Source organism: Mauremys reevesii, linkage group 4, assembly GCF_016161935.1.
Source record: "Mauremys reevesii isolate NIE-2019 linkage group 4, ASM1616193v1, whole genome shotgun sequence".
NCBI classification, from domain to species: domain Eukaryota; kingdom Metazoa; phylum Chordata; order Testudines; family Geoemydidae; genus Mauremys; species Mauremys reevesii.
The window spans coordinates 129,814,612-129,834,995 of NC_052626.1; the positions used below are offsets into that span (position 1 = coordinate 129,814,612).

Sequence of the window (20,384 nt, forward strand, 5' to 3'; positions counted from 1 at the left end):
ATCTGTGTGTTCCCTGGCATCGCTGTGTGGTTGGGCCATAACGAACACAGACAACAGACAGGGAAGGTGGAGGTGGAAACCCCCCTCTCCCCCCCAAAAAAATGTCCAGTGAAGGGAGTTACCTGAACACAGGGCTAGGGACCATGAACTTCTGATTCACTGCAGGGCCTGGGGCAAGTTGCTCAGAAGCAGCGGTCTGTTTCCCTCCGGGTAGCACACAACAGGGGAGTGGTGTAGATAGCGCACTGACTCGCGTTAATCCTCTCCCTGCAGACCGCCCTGGCCTGATGGACGTGAAGCAGGTGGAGGGGATACAGGACAACATCCTCCAGGCCCTGGAGTTCCACCTGCAGGCCAACCACCCGGACGCTCAGTACCTCTTCCCCAAGCTGCTCCAGAAGATGGCTGACCTACGGCAGCTGGTGACCGAGCACGCGCAGCTGGTGCAGAAGATTAAAAAGACAGAGACAGAGACCTCATTGCACCCGCTCCTGCAGGAAATCTACAGGGACATGTACTGAGGAGCTTTAAAGCCATGGATCCTGAGCAAAACACTTTGTATGGTGACCGAGAAGCCTCCCCTGCCCTCCCCCCACAACGTCTTCCATTTCTTCTACTTGGAACGATTTTCTAGATGATCTCTACCTATGGTACATAGGCCTACCTGCCATGAGATTTCGTGGCTACTGCATGCTAAGCCCGGGCTTCCGTTAACACACACTTATGAACCTCAAAGGCAAAACAAGTGAGGCTTTTGTTGCCGCAGCCCAGCTGTCACACCGCTCCCTTCTGCCTTCCAAGCGACCCACGTGTTTACGTGCATTGCAGAGAAGGTGGGATTATGGCACCAGCAGAGTCACAAGGGTATGGTCTGATGTAATGAGACCACTCAGTACCTTGATTATCCGGCAGGTCCAGGAACAGCACTTAAATCACTTGTTCATTGTGCATTGGTTTTGTATTGCACTTGGAAGACTCTTAGGGCCTGAGCTGTAAAGCCTAGGACATTGGAACAAAAGGAAGTGTATCTCTCTCTCGATGGATGGATGTGTCTCCCAAAGATAGGCCTGACTGTGGGATGAAGGTTACTGATGCTTCATTGGGGGAGAGACCATTGGTTAGTCCCCTGGATTCACAAGACAGGCATGCCTTCCTCGAGAGATGTGCATTCTCCTGCCTTGTGAAACACTCCTGTGGGTTGTAACATGGAATCCTGTGTCTGACCCCCTGCCGGGGCGGAGCTGGTCCTTCTTAGCCCCTAGATTTCAAAGGGGAGGGCTGCTTTTCCTCTCGCTCCTATATTAGCTTAGAAAATGGAGTGGGGAGATGGGTGGCAGCGGGCGGTAACTCTTTAAGAACCAACTTAGTCTTCAGAGCAGATGCTAAAACCGCAGTTGCTCGCAGTCTTTGATCCAGGGTGTCCAGAGGAGACTTGAAGTGTCAGAATGACTCAAGTTTCTGCTGATCTAGGAGGATGAAGGGTCGGCTGTGCTGTGAAGGAGACAGTAGTGAGCAAAGCAGGGTGAGGCAAGGGTGTCACAGAAAACAGTAATAGTAATTTATCTGTCTTGCTGTTTCCTTTCCCACCCCGTTGGTCAACCCGCTGCAGCCTGTGGCATGGCCAGAGGAGGCCTCTCAATGTGAGGCCAACAATGGTGCCTTCCCCATCAACACAGACACTATAATACGCTGGTGTCCTCTGATCCCTGGGGTCCCTCCTCTTTCTGCTGTGGCTGGTCGCATCTGCACAGTTGGCGTCAGCAATGGCCGGAGCCATCACTAAGCTACATTGCAACATCTCTCCATCGAACTATCTCGGCATGGGCTGCTGGGGTGACCCGGAGCCAGGTGTGACCTGTGACTTACTCATTTCGGGGGCTTAATTCATCAGACTGAAGCCATCCAGATCGGCCCAGCTGAGGGGCTGCTTTGGTAATTTGCCAAGAGCCTAAGGCCCACAGCTGCAGATCCCACTATGCCACACTCCAGCTTGGTCAGAGCAGCTGTTGAAGGATGGGTAAGTGGCCTTTGGCCCCCAGGTCAGCTGCTCAGATCCAGCCCCGGTCTGTAGCGAGCAGGAAATCCGAAGGCTCTTGAGTGGCCTGTGTGCAATGAGTTGGTGGTTCTCAATCCAGTTCCTAGCGGACAAGTGTCCACCCCACTACCCCCCTGGCACTAATTGGCACTTTCGTTGGCAGTCTCAGCAGGGATGCTACGGCTTGACTGGGCTGTGGAGACAGAACTCCCCTAGTGGGACGAAGGGCGTGACCCCTCCCTGCTCAGAGCTGGGGCGTGTTCGTGGAGCAGTACAGGGGAAGCTTGCCCAGCCACCACCTGGGCTGTCCCTGCTCTGTGGACACGACTTCAGTCTCTGGTGCAGCCTAGACTCTAGCCAGCACTAAATTCACTTTGACTCTAGGTTCAGGTGCTGGTGTCATGTGTAAAGCTCTCCACTTGCACCAGTCTGCTGAGATGGGATGGGTGTGCGCAGGGGCGGATCTCTCTTGGCAGGTGAGACCTTTGGAGGGATTAGGGCAGGTGGTTCATGAGAAGATCCTTTGCTTGCCAAGTGGTCTGCAGAATGAAACTGCTGGGGAGCCACTGGCATAGGGCCAAAGGTAGCACCCTGCAGCTGTGCCATTCACTGAGCTTCGGTGGGGGCTGCGAGGCCTGTTCTCTTTGCAAAGTAAAGGGGGATGGGAAAGGCCTTCGTGAATGCACAGCTTGACGCATGACTCCTGCTCTGCAGATCATAGAGTGCCCCCAGCCTGTGGGAAGGGACTAGAGTAGCATGGGGAGCAGTCCCGTGGCAGCCAGGCCGATGCACAAGATGTGTGACTTGTTAGGTCTCTTCTGTGTCGCATTTCTAGGAGAGCGGCAGGCGCTGATGCTGCAGCGTTAGGGAAACCTGCTGCTGGAGAGTGACTAGCACTGTTCTGAGATGCCTGAACCCTTGGATCCTAATCCTGGCTCTGCCACGGTCTTTCTGTGGCCTTAGGCAAGTCAAACTGCTCTGCCTCAATTTCCCCATCTGTAAAATGGGACTAATAGTTGACTCTCCCTTGCAGGGGGGCTGTGAAGGTTAACTAGTTAGCGTTTGTAAAAAGCATTGAAGCTGTAAAGTGTGATTATAAATACCAAGTATTATTTATTTTGGGAGATGGGGAGCAAAAACGCTGCATTTATCATGGTGACAAACGGGGGTTTATGATGGGGTGGAGAGAGAAGCCTGTTCGAAGAGCCCAGGCAAGGCACAAAGCAGCTGGACCCAACCTAGTGCTACCTAGCAGTTCTCTGTTCATTGATGCCATGGTGGCAGCCGCAAGTACCAGTTTAGCTTTCAGGCTTTGTGGTCTGACAGAAAGGCCAGGCACCCTAATGAACCTAGAACGATCTCACATCATGACTTCCTCGCAGCTTGGGGGTCGGTCTGCCTCTCCGAAATGGGAGTCTCATGTTCCCTCACTTCGTATCCCCAGCAAGTCGGGGCTGAGTCAGGTTTTCTGGCTGGGACGGTAGCAGCTGACCCAAGGTCCCGTCTGCATGCAGCACTTACACTCCATCTGTGGCTTTTGGAGTCTGTCTAGTCTTAACATGAGACAGTTGGACCGAAGCCACTGAGCTCCAACTCAGGAACAGTAAAGGGAAGACTGAAAGGAGGAACACTGCCTGCCCAGGAGTGGGGGAGGAGATTGTGCTGGTGTTTGTAGAGCTCCCATGTGACCATGGCACTGAGGCTGCCTTGTGGCGATGCTATTAGCACAGCGTCGATAGCTGCAGGGCATTGACCCATGATCACTCTGAGATGAACAGGTAGCTGTCCGGGTAGCACAGTATAAGCAATGCGAGAGCCACTGGCTGGCACAGTTCTTAAGTCTTTGGTGCTGAGAGTTTACCTCAATGCTCCTCTCCAGCTTTCTCTGTGTATCGGGGGCAGAGGGAGGCCTGGAAGCCCAGATGGCAGCCTGGAGCTCTATCTTTGTGTCTCACGGATCCCAGAAAAAATGGGCTCAGCTTGACAAGTGAAAAAAAGTTTTCCCTGCAGCCTCCGCCTGGGATCTGACAGCTGAGCTGGGCTCTTTTTCTGCTCCTGCATCCTGTTTGGTAATAAAGGTTCTGTAACAAATCTGCTGATGCACAAGGCAGAACAGACTCTAGCTCCCTGCAGGTAAGCTAAGGGCCCTCTAGAGACACGCATGGAGCTGGCCCCTGGAATAAGGCAGCGCTGTATTTGCACACTTTTCAGAGAAGACCAGGTGGCTGTGAAAGGACTGGGCAGGGCACATCTGGTGTCCTGAGCAGGCTCGCTAACGGCCCTGGATTACACTCCTTCCCTGCCCCTTTGGGGTAATGGGTTACCCTGGTGCAATAATGTCTTACAAATCTGAGGCAGAGGAATAATCTGCTTCCCTTCCATAGCTGCTTGGCAATCCCACTGCTTCAGTCCTCCCTCGTAAGCACCCATATCAGAGGTTGGGACTGGTACAGACCCCCACCTGTCATCTGCACCAAAACTGCAGCCTATCCCACCCTTATGCTCGTTGTCTTCCCCCCCCCACACACACACTCCCCGCAGGGGCGATACCCCTCCTAGGTATGGTTCATGGCTGCACACACTAGTACTAAGCAATGTACATTTAATTGAAGGAGGATTGTGTAGTGCAGTGGTTCCCAAACTTAACTGGTTCCCTTAGCACCACCTGTAAAAATCACGGTGAAGTGAACAAATAGTCCATCAAGCTCACAATCTGCTGTTTGGAAACCCCTGGTCTAGTGGGTAGTGCATAAGGAGGCTCCAAGTTGAGACCTTTGTGGCCTGTTGCCAGCTCTTTGCCAGCTTGCTGCGCTCCTTTGGCAAGTCACGCCTCCCCTCTTGCCTCAGTTTCCCCATCTGTCTCATCCGGCTAGTCCTTTTCCTTCCCTACTCACAGGGGTGTTGAGGCCCATTTGTAAAGCACTTTGAAGTCCTCTTGTGAAAGGTGCCAGAGAAGTGTGAATGACGGACTGATGGGTTTGTGATTGGTACCTTTCCAAAGTGTCTGTACTGACCCTGCGGCCCCCTGCCCTGGAGTGCCCCGAGGCTGCTGTGACTCCCGGCCAGCCCTGGCCCCCAGGAGATGCTGGGCTCATGTTCTCTTCATCGCTTGAGGAACTTTTGCTTGTTGTCAATGTTGTAACAAGCCTCAAACTGAAATGTATATTTTTGCTAGAAGTACAAACCTCCAAGTGTTTTTAATATAAACAGTGTCGCAGACTGACTTACCTTGGAAATAAATCTGAACTAAATATTTAAGAGACTTTTAGCGCATTGCCATGCTTTCTTCAACGCTTTGTAGTGTCTCCCAGCCCTGCCTGGGGGCAAAGTGTAAACAGCTCTTTCATTAGATGAGTCACAGGGACTTGCCGTTTTTGGGGGAGCTTTGTGGGGGGTCTCTCAGAGCTGGATCCTTCCATTTGCAATGCATGGAGGGGTCCTTGCACCCACATCAGTAGGACTCTGTGCAGGGGCAGGAGTCCATCCACGCAAAGCTTGTCGCAGGATTGAGGCTTTGGGTGCCTATCATGCGAACACTTACTCACTCAAGTAACTTTACTCCCACGGCTAGTCCCATTTCAATAGGACTGTTTGCATGTATAAAGTTCGGCAGCTGGCTTGAGTGTGTGTTTCATAGAATCATAGAGTATCAGGGTTGGAAGGGACCTCAGGAGGTCACCTAGTCCAACCCCCTGCTCAAAGCAGGACCAACACCAACTAAATCATCCCAGTCAGGGCTTTGTCAAGCCAGGCCTTAAAAACCTCTAAGGAAGGAGATTCCACCACCTCCCTAGGTAACCCATTCCAGTGCTTCACCACCCTACTAGTGAAATAGTTTTCCCTAATATCCAACCTAGACCTTCCCCACTGCAACTTGAGACTGTTACTCCTTGTTCTATCATCTGCCACCACTGGGAACAGCCCAGATCCATTCTCTTTGGAACCCCCCTGCAGGTAGTTGAAGGCTGCTATCAAAACCCCCCTCACTGTTCTCTTCTGCAGACTAAATAAGCCCAGTTCCCTCAGCCTCTCCTCTGGAGGAGCAGGGATTTGATTTATTTTACCGTAGCATGTAGGAGCCCAAGTCATGGACCAGGACCCCGTTGTGCTAGGAGCTGTAGGGAATTACTTCATCATCAATTTTTTTCAAGCCTGTCCCTTGGTAGTTGCGGGACCCCAGTTGTGCTGAGGGCAGTGCTCAGGAAAACCGGCCACCTGTCAGGAGGGATACAGAATATGTGCCAAAGAACTGTGTGCAAATAATCTCTATCTCCACCCTGGGGAAGTTGGGTGGGAGCAAATTTGCTGTGTTGGTGTAAATTGTGCCAACATGAGAGGCTTCCTGCGCTACTCTCCTTCCAACCGTGCACAAATACAGGGTTGTGATGTTCCATTTTGTGTTGGGTTTTGATGGTTTAGTGACCAGCTATTTTGTGGAATTTTTTTAAAACCCTCTTTTTGAGAGAGAACTGGGAGCATCACCACACACTCCCCTCTAGGCGTTCCCTGAAAGAGCTGTGCCAATCTAAAATAACCTTAACTCGTCTTGCCAGTGTAGCGCCTCCGTCTGTTCGGTTCACAGGCTCGTTGAAGAAGAGAGTTCCTGAGCAAAAGGAAAATCCTCTGCTGTGTTTTCTCCTCACAGGCAGAAACCTCACATGAGCAACGTTCATCCGCTTTCAAAAAGAGTTTTTATGGCAAGAATTCTTTCCATTCTGCACATACAAGAGGCCCTTAAACTAACTCTGCTGGAGTCCCAAACACTCCCCTTTGCACAAGCCTAGTCCTATTCACTGAAGCTAATAACAAAGCTCCTGTTGACTTAAGAGCCTGATCCTGAGCCTGTTGTGAGTGCTCCAGTCTCCCATTGAGGTAATGGGAATGAAGGGTGCACAGCAGCTTGCAGAACTGGGCCCTTAACTACGCAGCTGGAAGAGCCCATGGGGAAATGCCCATTCAAACAAAGGGTGCTAACGGACAGAGCTGTTGTAATAAACCAACAAGAGTGTGTCTGTCTCTGTCTCTGTCTGTCTGTCTCTTCTGAAGGGAATTAGAGCTGGCTGCTCTGCTTGTCCCTCTGCTGCTGCTATCAGAGATTCTTTGTTACAGTGGTTACGGAGGCCTCTCTTTTGGAGCAAGAAGACCTGCGTTCCGTGTGCGTCCCTGATACGTACGTACATTGATGGCTAGGAAGGCCAAGGGCACCATGGGTTTGTTACTGTGCTGTGTAAACTTCTTACTTTAAGCAAGAGCATGGCAAAATCCCTCCCACTTTCCACGTTTGCTCTTCCACTCAGCACAACCAGACCCATTGCTAGTCGTGAGCTGTGCAAGTGCCCTGCTCCTTACAGCACAAGGCTTTTAGCCAAAGGGGGGGAGTGGGTGTAGGCAACCCCATAAATATTCAGCCAGGGCCCAATCCTGCTCCTGTCAATAATTCCTCTCTCTGGGCTCAGCTATGCCCGATGGAAGTTTTGCTGTTGATTAAACTTGGAACAGGGGCAGGTGCGTGTTTGGAGCAGATCATCTGATTTCACCAAATAGTTTTGTCATTGAAACCAAGGAGGAAGAGAACGAGGAGTCCTTGTGGCACCTTAGAAACTAACAAATTTATCTGAGCATAAGCGTTTGTGGGCTAGAACCCACTTCATCGGAAGCATGCAGTGGAAAATACAGCAGGAAGATATATATACACAGAGAACATGAAAAAAGGGGTGTTGCCATACCAACTCTAACAAGACTAATCAATTAAGGTGGGCTATTATCAGCAGGAGAAAAAAAATACTTTTGCAGTGATAATCAGGATGGCCCATTTCCAACAGTTGACAAGAAGGTGCGAGTAACAGGAGGGGGGAAATTAGCAGGGGGAAATAGTTTTTTGTGCCGCAGACTTGAGCATGACCTGTGCAGATATCTGCCTGAGGCTGCAAAGAGCCTGAAACAATAGCTCTGTGTGAACTGCCCCATTCATTCCAGAGGGTGCTAATGCCAATGTCAACCAGGAGTCTGAATGGCAACCTTGTTTCACTGCTCATCAGGGCACGTGGGAAAGGGGCGGAAGTGTCAGACTGTACTTCGATGATCTGAAAATACAGGTAAGCCTCTAGGGGCTAAAGGGGGCACAATTGGCTTCATTTTCCTGAAGTTGAATTTTACGTAGCACAGTAACAAGCCTGTGGTGCCCTTGGCCTAAATGAAAGTCAGGGCTTGTCTACAGTGTAAGTTACTGCAGGGTGAGCCAAGGGCTGAAAACTACAGCATACGGGCGTGCCATGCAGTAACGTCCCGCGTGCTCGCTGCTACAGCTAGTGCCAGTCCAACACGTGAAAATCCACACAGCCAGGTACTGTGCACCATGAAGAGGAGCCCTCGGCTTTGAAACGTTTGGGACGTGCTAACTGAAGGGATCTGTCTGTGTCTCTTCCATGGTGTTCTAGGGGAATGGGCTCTCTATGTCTGTAGTAGTGGGGTACATGAGCTGATGGCAACAGCCTTGTTCCAGCACCACCCCATCTGCAAAAAAAAAAAAAAAAGGCCTGGGCTGTATTTTATGTTGCTAAAGGTAACTTTCAATCATTATGTAGCACTTGGCATTCGTATAGGTTTTTGCAAATGCAAACTAATGAATCCTCCTGACAACCCTGTGCACTGGGGAACTTCTTAGACCCATTATAGAGGGTGGGGAAACTCAGGTAAAAGAGGTGAAATGACTTGCCCAAAGTCACCCAGGAGAGTCAGTGGCAGGAGTGTTGCACCTCTAGGCTCATTTCACTAGCTTGTGTGCTGCCTCACTGACGTTTTAGAAACCTGCACAACATTGTCAAAAGACAAGCCTGGGAGCTTAAATTAATAACTTTGCTAGGCACTAAAAATCATGGACTGAATAAAGACACTGGATCTATGGCCTAGTGTAACAATCTGTAATCCACTAAAAACACACCACTCTTTTTTCTTTTCTTCTTCTATTTCTCCCCCTCTCTCCCCATGACTAGAGAGGTGTTAACAGGCCACTCCACTTCCCCCTGCACTGTTCCTTGAAAGGTGCTAACTACGTATGTTAATCTATTCCACCTTGTATTTGGCTTAGATCTGAAGAAGAGCTCTCTGTAAACTCAAAAGCTCGTCTCATCCCTGCAGAAGTTGGTCCAACAAACAGTATTTATTCCCTTGTCTCTCTAAAGTTTTTAGAATTCAGGCCCAGATCCTCAAAGTTATTTCTATTAATTTTAATGGGCATTCGGTACCTAAATCCCTTTCAGGATCTAGGGCGCTGTGAATGGTTTAATGTATGTCCCCACTGGAGGTTGAGTGCTGGTTAACTTGAATTAAAGCGAGCATGTTTGTAGGTGCTAGTGACGCTCCACACAGCTTTCTGTTCTGGAATGCGAAGCAAATGAATACAGTACCGTGCCTGGGCAAAAAAATAACACTTAGCATTTAGCTAGGGTGCGGTGCGTTCAAAGTGCTCACAATCATTAAGGCCCTGATTTTGCAAACACTTCCGGGGCATGCTTCAGTGTAAGCAGATGACTAGTACCATCAAAGTCAGTGGAGGGGACTTGTACCTATTGGGTTTCTGGGAACTGGGCGGGCGGCAGCTAACTGTCCCTTTGGCACTAGTTATGTGCTAAGGTTAAGCAAACGCCTAAGGCCCAGATCCTCAAGGTATTTAAGGGCCTAACGCCCACTGAAATCAATGGGCGTTAGGCACCTAACTGCCTTGGAAGATCTGGGCCTAGGTTTGCCGAACCAGGGCCTGGCTAATTATCAGTAGTAGCAAACAGGCAGGAATAAAGTGCATGGGTCCCACCAGGCTGCAGCTGCAGGGATGCACGTACAATGTGCCCAGCTTTGTTCTAATGCACACAGACGTGCCTGTGATACGATGCAAGAATCTGAGGGCATTTCTGAGCATGCACGGATTGTAATGCAAGGTGTTGTGTCATGTTTTGCTTTGTGCCAGACCTGAGCTACTCCCTTCACAGGCTAGTAGCCTCCCCCCTGCCCCTCAAGGCACAGGGTTTTACACCTACATGAATAAATGGGGACAAACAGCAAGTCTGATCTGAAAGAGTTTGGGGAGCTAGAACTATAATGGTCAGGACAGCTGGGGCCCAAGGGCAGCTGCTAACAGATTAGAGAGCGGAGCAGAGATAAGGACAGAGCCGAGTGGTCAGTCCCTGGAAGCCATTATCCCATTTCCTTGCATTTACTCTGCTTTGTGTGCAGAAAAGGTGTGAAGCAGGAAGTGGCAGGGGCTAGAACTCTGCTCCATGTAGCCCCTTCCTTTGTGCTGTTGAAAATTCCAGGTTTCACAGTGGTTACCCTGTTAGTCGGTATCAGAAAAAGACCGAGGAGTCTTTGTGGCACCTTAGAGACTAACACATTTATTTGGGCATAAGCTTTCATGGGCTAAAACCCACTTCTTCGGATGCATGGAGTGGAAAATACTCCAACAAAAAAACTTCAGAAACAGACTCCAATGAGAAACTGCTGAAAATTGGAATTAATTTGCAAACTGGACACCATTAAATTAGGCTTGAATAAAGACTGGGAGTGGATGGGTCATTACACAAAGTAAAACTATTTCCCCATGCTAATTTTCCCCCTACTCTTACTAGGGTGACCAGACAGCAAATGTGAAAAATCAGTACCAGGGAGGGGGGGTATAATAGGAGCCTATATAAGAAAACGACCAAAAATTGGGACATCTGGTCACCCTAACTGTTATTCACACCTTCTTGTCAACTGTTGGAAATGGGCCATCCTGATGATCACTCCAAAGTTTTTTTTTCTCCTGCTGATAATAGCCCACCTTAACTGATTAGGCTCATTATAGCTGGTATTGCAACAACCATTTTTTTCATGTTCTCTGTGTATATATATTTTCCTACTGTATTTTCCATTGCATGCATCCGATGAAGTGGGTTTTAGACCACAAAAGCTTATGCCCAAATAAATGTGTTAGTCTCTAAGGTGCCACAAATACTCCTTGGTCTTTTTGAAAATTCCAGGGCATCACATCAGTGAAACTGAAACTCTGGCTCTGTCTACATGTGAAAAAGCCACCCTGAGTGATGCAAGTTACACTGACCTAAGCGAAGCGCCGGAGTGGACAGTGCTGTAAGATCCAAGGCAGGAGAGCTTCTGGGGCTGGAAGCCAACAGGAGAGCTCTTTCCCGGTTTAGAGTGGTTACATTAGAGAGCGTACAGTGGTGCAGCTGCAGCTCCTCCGCTGTAAACTCTCTCGTGTAGCTGTAGCCCCACTGGGGAAACGCTTTTAGTTTATTTCAATCCAACCTGCCTCTCTCCCCACCCAATAGACACCCTCACGGAGGCCCTGCCCAGATTAGGCAGCAAAGAATTGCAACAAGCCATTGTAAGACACTGGGAGTATGCACCACCTCACTCCTACCCCGCCCTGGGGTTTTATTACTGTATAGAGGCCCAGAGTGCTAGGTGCTGTACATACAGGGAGTTCCTGCCCCAAAGAGCTTACTGCCTAAACAGACAAAGGAAATGTGAGAGATTAAGACCCAGCTCCACACATGTATTTAGGCTCCCACTGATATATTTCACTGGAAGTTAGGAACCTAAATTCCTTTGAGGAGCTGGGCCCAAGTGATTTGCCCTCAGTCAGAGTAAGGTATCTGTGGTCGAGGCAGAAATGGAACTCAGAGCTCCTGACTCCCAGCCCAGTGCTTTAATCACAAGACCACCCTGTGACGATGCCTCAGGATCAATGTCCCCTCCCCTGCCAGGATGGGGACACCCATGGTTGCTCCGCAGAAGATTCTGTCTTCGTTCCATTCTGTCCAGCTTTTTGGCTGGATGCTGTTCTCCGACTGGCCAGGACTTCTCGCTCTGTTTATGTCTATTTCACACACGCCCCCTGGGACATGAGTTATTTTTTCAGTCCTTTCTTGTCTCCCTTTAATGCGGGTGTCAAGAGGGCCAAACATCCCTGGCCCTGGTCTTGGTCTCTGTTGCAGTTTGAGGTATCACTACACTCTGCAGACTTTGGTTTTACAACGTTGTACCGTATTTTTACAGGGACATCAATAACATGTTGGACGGGAGGAGACCATCCTGCTTTCTGCAAGCATTGATTGTACCCGTTCCAGTTGTCTGCCATGCCTGAGATGAGGGGGTCCTTCCCTCTGGTCTGGCTCTGGCTGCACTAGTCTGAATCAACATAAACCAAGTTCCAGCCTCTCCAAGCACAGCAACGAAGGGGTTAAGCCTTGCGCGCTCGCCCATTGGCTCCCTCCTGTGCACCTACCGCAGGTAGCTGATCAATGGAGGGGTGGGTGGGGACCATTCCTTACTCCAAACTAATGGGCAGCTGGGTGTGTCCTAACCTCTCTGTCTTGCCAGTGGGCTAGGCCTTGGGGAAGGCTGGTTTAAACCCCTCCCCTCCCATAAAGAGTCCCGGAGGGGGGCGTGGGGGGGGAGAAAGAGGCACTTTGATTCTGTGTTTGGGCGAGGATGGAGCCTGGCTCGCTGGTTGCAGCTGGAGGGGGTCAGCCCCACAGGGCCCCCTGCTCCAGGGTCCTGTGCAGGTAGGGTCTGGGGAGGGGGGCGGCTGCAGATCAGCTCTGCAGGGGCAGGGAGCGATCCCTGAGCTGGGTCTCTGGGGTGGGCTTAGGGCCCAGGAAGGTTTGCGATACTGCCCCTGCAGCCCCACCCAGACAAAAGCCAGGGTGTGGAGGGAGGGAGGGCTGCAAACTGCTCTCCCCGATCCCCGTTTTGTGCTAGGGGGCGGGAGTGGGCAGCAGGCGATTCTCCTGGATGGCGGCCCTGAAATGGCCCCGATACAGGCTCTGAAGGTAACACCTCGTGGGGGGAGATGAAAGGGGCCTGTGGGCAGAGCCACCATTGTCTGGCTGGGGCAGGCTCTTTGCAGCGCTGGAGGATCCTCTGGTTGCCTGGAGTGGCAAAGGCCAGGACCTTGGATCTTACAAGCTGATTCTGCAGAGACAGCAAAACCCACAGCAACTGCTGCGTCTGCCTTTTCTCCCCTCTGGGTTTCCCCACTGACCTGACTTCCCTTTGTAGTGAAACTTCTTGTGCTAATTTCAGGCACAGCCTAGCTTTGCATCAGGCTCTCTGGATGGTTTGGTAAATAGCTCCATCTTTAAGCCAACCAGGGGTAAAAAGAAACAAAAACAAAAAAACCCACAACCACCACCTTGTTTCCTGAACCTATTTAACAGCCAAACTTCCTGGAGTGCTTCTCTGAAACTTCAGGCGTTCCTGAGAGGGGCTCGGGCCTGGGGGAGGTCTGACTGGCTGCTGATTTTTTGAAATGATGAGAGCTCCATGTTAAGCATTTGGGGAAGCTGTATCATGTGCATTCCCAGCTCTCCTGATTCTTAATGCTCTTGTTACTGGAGTAAGCATGTGTGAGACTGGGACTCTCCATGGGGAAAATGCTCCTGTGGGGTCCCCCTGCTGCCTCACCCAGCCTTAGGGTGACCAGATGTACCGATTTCATAGGGACAGTTCTGATTTTGGGGTCTTTTTCTCATATCAGATCTGATTACTCCCCACCCCCAACCTGATTTTTCACACTTGCTGTCTGGTTGCCCTACCCAGCCTGGCCATGCTTCTGCTCCCTGAATCAGATCTGCTAGGCCGGAGGCAGTGGCCTTTCTCCAGCGCCCCTGCAGGTTTCCACCTGTCCCCTGCTCTTCCTCTGGGGGCTCTCTGACTCCCTAGCTGGCTTCCTCTACCCCAGTTCGGTTGGCAGTGGGGTCTCAGCACACACAGTGCTCTCTGTGTGTGCTGAGATGGGCTGTAGGCTGGGGAATGCCCCTGCTTGCTGTCAGCCATGGCATGTAACTGGCCACCCAGATCAGTCAGGCTGCTGTACCGCAGCTCTTTTCCCCAGGCTATGTGATGTGCACTGTGCCCTCCCAATGGGATGTGTCCACCCCTGGGTTTCCAGCGCTCCTGAGCTGAGCTGCTGTCCAAACCTTCTGCATCTCACTAGTGGCTGCTGGCCCTGTTCTCTCACCCCTGCTGGGCCCTCACCCATGGGCTTCTCCTCAGTGCACCCTGGACTGTGCAGCAGGCCCCGAAGCTGGGCGTCTCATGGGAGCCCAGGGGAGTTAAGTGCTCAAATCCTACTGAATTTCAATGGGAATTGGGTGCCCAGTCCCTGTCGGCTCCCTTACAAATTCCAGCCCCGTGTTCAAACTTCGCTGATGTGTGCAGAATGCAAGGGAGCCGCTCTGCTCCTCTCCCCCCCCCCCCCGGCATGAGAGCCTGGCATTTGCTGCCCATCACTAGGGCATCTGGGCATCTCACAAGGCTGAAATGAAGACCTACAGAGTGAATCTTGCTGCCAGTGTGGCCCCCACTTAACAATCATCCCCCCCCCCCCCCCGTAGGAAACGCCCTGTAGTTTCTGCAGCCTCCCTGGTTAGTGGGCTGGGGCCGGGGGAAGGCGCTGAACTCCTGGGAAGTAAGGGAGTGTCAGGATGAGCGGATGGACTAGTGGGAACTGTATCCATTGAGGTCCATAGGAAGCTGGTGTGCAGCTGGAGAGATGGTGGAGGGGCGGCAGCCTGTGAGTCAATATGGATTCTGTTCTCCCTGCAGGAATTTCGCCCGTGGAGCCTGCAGATGGGGTCAGAATTGCCGGTTCTCACACGACCGGAAGTCAGCCCAGATCTGCAGGTATTTCCAGAATGGGTTCTGCGGCTACGGAGACCGTTGCAGGTAAGGACGTTGCCTGGGATGCTGCAGATCTGGGCTAGAGACCAAGGTGATGGGCCCCTTAGAAATACCCTAGACCAGGGGCAGTCAATTATTTATTTTTTTGTCATGGTCCAGACCCTACGGCCCGTGGGCTGCATCAGGCCCTAGTTTGCCCAGCCCTGGTCTAAAGCAGTGGGGCGGGAGGTAGGGATGGAATCTCTAGAGCCTTGTCTAAAATGGAAACCATAATTCTCCAATAGGCTGGAGATTTGGTTAGGTAAGATGGGGGGCGGAAAACGCCTGAGTCCTGTTTCCCCAGGGGAGCTGCATGGGCAGAGGAATACAGGGTCCACTCCTGCAGCCGTAGACATAGAAACATTCGTAGCCAAGAGGTGCAAGCCGGCTGTAGTGAGCCAGAGCTTGGAGATTGTAGCTTGTTCAACTGCTGGAAAGTCCTAGGTTGAGGCACTTAGCTGTGCCAGTCTAGGTTTTTGTCGAGTGGGGACATGGGGAAAACAAACACTTCCTGGTGCTGAAGCTATGCTGATAAAACCCCCGGAAAAGTGCTAATGTGGTTCGAGGAGGCGGTGTGCCTACACAGGCAAAAAAACCTCCTGCTGGCGTATGTGGCGTCTACACTAAGGCTGTGCAAGCATAGGCTTTGTAGGGTAGATGTAGCCGGAGACTTCCAAAGCAGTGGAGGGGCTTTAAACACTGCTGCCATGAACTTTAATGGAAGAGGTGTCTAAATCCTTTAGACTTGTTCTGAAAATCTCCATCATCATGGCTACAGCTGAGGAGATGAGCTGTTCCCTGGTGTGTCTCTGTCCCAGTGAAGCTTCGGACACTGCGGTGGCATGAGATTCTGAGTGGAAAGGGGCGATCCAGCGACCTAACCGTTAGGAATGTTTCTCACCCCTGGGCCTCCCTGTGTAGCCTGTAACCTTTGACTCCTCCAGCTACCAGCACATCCAAGACCCTCCAGCCCCTGCTTGGAGCAGATGCGGCTCACAGCCTGCCTTATCGCTGAGCCGTCGGGGCTCGGAGCCAGCTGTCCGGCCAGAAGCAGCAGCTGGGAGCTGGGGAGGAGCCAGGCGTGGGTCGGAGCCTTCTGTCCCCAGTGTGACACAGCTGCAACTGAACTTCAGGCAGCTGAGCACAGAGTTTGAGGAGGAAGAGGAAGATAAAGAGACGGTCCCCATCCCCACGTATCCCCGAAACGGGGCTGTCGGCAGACAGTTTGTCCCCAGGCAGGTCCAGCGTGGTAAGTGCTGTTGACATGTTAACAGTGTTGGGAGGGAGGCTGGGACTGGCTGGGTGGGCGTGCCGTGCGGGGCTCTAGCATGGATGTGGAGTGCTTCTGTCCAATGCACCTTACGTTTCTTCCAGCTGACTAGTCCTCCTGCCTGGAGAAGGTTGCATTTGCTCAGGCAGCTCTTGATAGGTCCCACTGGGGAGGTGATATATGGAGCCGGGATCCAACCCCAAGGGGCAGACCGGCTGTGCTTTTGTGGACTGGCTTTTGAAGGCCCTTTGTCCTGTGAAAATGCGTCTCATACTAACTGTTGTGTTGCTGGTCAGGGTCCAGACCATGGGATCTGGGATTGCAGAGAACTTCCCTGGCACCAGAGGCTGCATCTAACAAGGCAATTGTCCCAGCACCTCGAACCCTAGAGGTGGGTGAGACTCTCGGGGGGGATGGGGGGGAAGAAGATATTGCCACTCAGACATTCTCAATGGGATGCTCTTATGGTGTCTGTCTATGGTACTTACCTGGCTCCCCGTCACCAAGGCATCTGAGCACCTCTCCATCCTTAATGCATTTATCCTCCCAACCCCTGTCAGGCCGGGCACTGCTATAGTTCCCATTTCACAGATGGAGAACTGAGGCACCGAGAGGCTAAGTCACCCAGGGAGTCTGTGGCAGAGCAGGGAATTGATCCCAGGTCTCTTGAATAGGCTAATGCCCTAGGACCATCCTTCCCCTGAGTCCTCCCCGAGACGCCCTACCATAGATGGCTGCGAGCAATTGTTTCTGTAAAGGGAAGCTGGTGCGATCCTCCCCCTCCTCAGTCTATGGGCTTGTTTGTTGCCTGGCAGGGGTCTGCAGAATGCCGGCTCTTCCCATGCCCAGAGCTGAGACGCTGGCCCTCTGCAAAGCGAGGTGGCTATTCAGCCAGCCCAGAGCTGAGCCCTGGGTTTTACTGAGGAGCCCAGCCTGGGGAAGATGAGGCAGCACAGCTCTGTGGAAGGAAGAGGGCTCTGTCTCTGAGTGGTAGCTGACTGTATTGCTCCATGCAGGCAGCTGGTGGGCTGGGAGCAGCTGCTGCTTCGGTGGGGGAGCTGCGGAGCGAGGACGTGGTGTGCGGCATCTGTATGGACAAGGTCTATGAGAAGGCCTTGCCTGAGGAGCGCGTGTTCGGCATCCTCCCCAACTGCAGTCACGCCTACTGCGTCGGCTGCATCCGCAAGTGGCGCAAGAGCCGGGAGTTCCAGAACGCGGTGATCAAGTACGATTACAGTATTTTTATTACATTATGAAAATGGCAACACTCTTCCAAGATCTTCATAGCTTGTATCACTTAGAATAAGCCTGTTCTAAGACAAGGCTCCTATGTTTCATCAAGGAGTATCAGATGTGAGCCAGCATGAAGGTATTTAAGAAGCCAACTCAAAGAGTTCCTCCTACACAAGCATTCAGGTCTTGAGCAGTCCAAGCAAACAACGCTCATTACAACAAAGCTTAAACTTGTTCTTCATAATTTTAAAAACAGCAAAACAATATCCACCTCCCTTTCCATTTCTTATAAGGAGTCTTGACATTTCAATCTCCTCAGTGTGATAGAGATGCTTGCTTTGATCTGCTTAGCTCTTGGAAGTCCAGGGGCTTCTGGCCCCGTGCTGCCCGGGGTCCCTAGGGACAGCTCTGTCCGCCATTAGGGACTTTTTTCCCAAGAACCCCCTGTAACATTTCACGAACCCCAGTTTGGGAACCACTGGCCTAGAAGGAGGTAGCAGTGTTAGCTGCTGAGGGGTTCGTCTGGAGTCCCTGATCCCTGGAGCTGGTGCTCTGGCGGAACCCCCTCCTCTGCCCCACCCTCTTTCACTCCTGTTGGCTGCAAATGGCCCATGCGCACCGTGTCTCTGCCCACAGGGCCTGCCCCGAGTGCCGGGTCACGTCCAGCTACTTCATCCCCCACAAATACTGGGTCTCCGACACGGACGAAAAGGAGAAGTTGATAGAAACCTTCAAGGCGCGGACAGGGTAGGTGGCTGGCTCCTCTGTTGCTGGGATGGGGTTTGTGTGATGGGCTTTGCTGTTCAAAGTGCTCCCTTACAGAGATGGCCCTTGCTAGAAGGGTGAGAGGCTGGCTCTCTGGGTCTAGCGTTGGCAGGTACCTGCAGGAAGAATTCACCCCTGAATTTCCATCTGAGTTTAACACAACTCTTCTAACTCTCCTAGGAGAATAAGATGCAAGTTCTTTGCCCGCGGCCGTGGCCGCTGTCCCTTTAAATCGGAGTGCATCTACCTTCATGAGCTCCCGGCCAGGGTGCGGCCCCCTCGACAGAGACGTCCATGTGGGACAGGCCCGGTGGTAAGCAAAAGCAGCTTGAATCTCTCCTAAGTTGACAGCTGTTGGCACTAGCCAGCGTGGGGTCGGGGGGAGACTCTGAATCCCGCCAGTCTAGCAATGTGTCCTAGTTAAAACATAAACCAATGGTGCTACTGAGGTTTTGCTCTGGGGCCCTGATTCAGCAAGATACTTAGGCATGTGCCCAACTTCCAGCACCCGATCACTTCCACTGAAGTCAGTGTGACTCAGTACTCGGCTGGATCGGGGGATCCAGCTGTGACTGTCCAGCCACTGAGCACTTGGAGGCCAGTCCTGCATGCAGCAAAGCAACTGCTGCACGTCCCCTGAGGAAGCTGCAGCCTCCTTACCAGGGGGATGGGTTGGTGAGGAGCTCTTGGCTGTTGCTCCTTACACTTAATCTTTCCTGGCTGGTCCTCCCTCAACACCACAATGTCTGCCTCCTGCTAGTGGCTGTCAGGACACCCTCGTTCCCCAGGGCAGATCTGTGGGAGATAAAACCTCCATCCAAGTCTGGCTGGTGAATAGGAAATACCACACGTGTGGCCACACCGTGCAGGGGGTGGGGTTGGTTCTCATCTTCCCCAGCTGGGGTAAGGGATAAGCATGTTGTTGTCCTGTTGCAGGCATTCAATCCCTCTCCCTCTGAGAGCTCTGAGGAGGAGGACGATGACGTGTGCTTGTTTCAATGGGCTCTCACCTTTGCGCTGCTGCGGGGGGACGTCGACGATCCAGACTACTGGCATGAGATTTTCCTCTTGGATTCCAGTGACTCGGACTAGAAATTCCACTGGTCCGGGCTTGACTCGATGGAATCGGGGTCACTACATGGCTTGTGAACCTATATCTTTTGGGGGTGGGGGGGAAAGACAATTGACTTTTTTTAATCTGTCTAGTTGTGTGTCTGGCAGGACTCCTAGTGATCCGAAACCACTCTGCACAAGCTGGGGGAATGAAGCGCCGACAGTGGGAAGCTCTCCTGTTCCACAGGGCGGTGGGATGCGATTACCATTGCCACGCTGCTCTTTCATCCATCGTGGGGCTGATGGGACTGACAGCTGACACATCGCACGTCACGTTTCCACTTCCCTCCCTCCCTCCCCTCTGAAACAGCACCTCTCCCTCTCTCCACGGGTTCCCCACCACCATGGCTTCCCAGCCTGGGATCTGGTGGTGTCCCCAGTCCTATGGTCTCCCAGCTGCCTTGCTGTAGGAGTAGGCTGTACACCAGGTTTCGCGGGGGTCCTGCAGTCTCGGTGTTGTGGTTGGAGGCAGAGCGTGCTTGCTGCTGAGGCTACTTTGTCGTGAAGGAGAGTCGGTTGAGCAGTGCTATTGGCCACAGCAGCAGGCAGTGTCTGCATCTTGGCAGGTTGCTCTAGTATTGATTGCAGTGCTGCCAGGCATCCATAGCAGGCTTAAAAGGGGGCGCAGTCTGGGATTAGTGGGTGGGGGTGTTTGGCTTTTTTTATTGACACAGGCATCTGTCTCGGAGGTTTCATAGTGTAAGCAGGGAGCCCCAGCTCTGTGGGAGCTGGAAGGGTTGCTGCCTGGTCGTGAAGCTGCCTGTGCACATACTTAGCAAACCTTTTAACTCTTTCAGAAGATGGAGACCATGAAATAAAAATCAGCTTTAAAAACTAATAGGCCAAGTCTCTTCTTCCCAAGGGGTATTTCACAAACGGACAATGCTGGCTCTTCATTCACTTCTCCGTCTCCCTCCTACCAAAAACCAGGCTGTTGCTAGCACCCAGGGCAAGTAATGAGCTAGGATAAGTGGCCCCTATCTACCCTGGAGCACTTGAGCAGAGTGGCAGAGCTGCGGTCAAAGGGGGATGTAAGGGGGGGGGGTGGGGCGGGCAGGGAGGAGTCTCTGCTGTCCCTTCTGCTTTATCCACCTTCCAAAGTAATACACACTGGAAAACATAATCCCAGGGATACACATAAAACAAGGGGGTCTAAATTAGTTATTACCACTCAAGAAAGATCTTGGAGGTGTTCTCTGCTCAATATGCAGCGGCAGTCAAAAAAGAATGTTGGGAATCATTAGGAAT

General features: G+C 51.9%; 2 protein-coding genes across 6 annotated transcripts in view; both read left to right on the forward strand.

Annotated features, from left to right (window-relative positions):
- Positions 1–5,298, forward strand: part of PPARD (peroxisome proliferator activated receptor delta) — a 37,785-nt gene extending 32,487 nt beyond the window's left edge. For all 5 annotated transcript variants that reach the window (XM_039535815.1, XM_039535816.1, XM_039535817.1 and 2 more), the window contains one exon: positions 274–5,298. In XM_039535815.1, the coding sequence (XP_039391749.1) occupies positions 274–521 (248 nt within the window). In that variant the 3' untranslated portion in view covers positions 522–5,298. The remainder of the gene's footprint in view (positions 1–273) is intronic.
- A 7,071-nt stretch (positions 5,299–12,369) lies between these two features.
- LOC120403894 (probable E3 ubiquitin-protein ligase makorin-1) lies at positions 12,370–19,796 on the forward strand. Its single transcript, XM_039535820.1, has 8 exons — positions 12,370–12,597; positions 14,642–14,761; positions 15,700–16,004; positions 16,322–16,416; positions 17,042–17,250; positions 17,895–18,005; positions 18,204–18,336; positions 18,960–19,796. The coding sequence occupies exons 1-8, from the start codon at positions 12,524–12,526 to the stop codon at positions 19,113–19,115; spliced, it is 1,203 nt and encodes a 400-aa protein (XP_039391754.1). The 5' UTR covers positions 12,370–12,523; the 3' UTR covers positions 19,116–19,796.
- Positions 19,797–20,384: the final 588 nt, after the last annotated feature.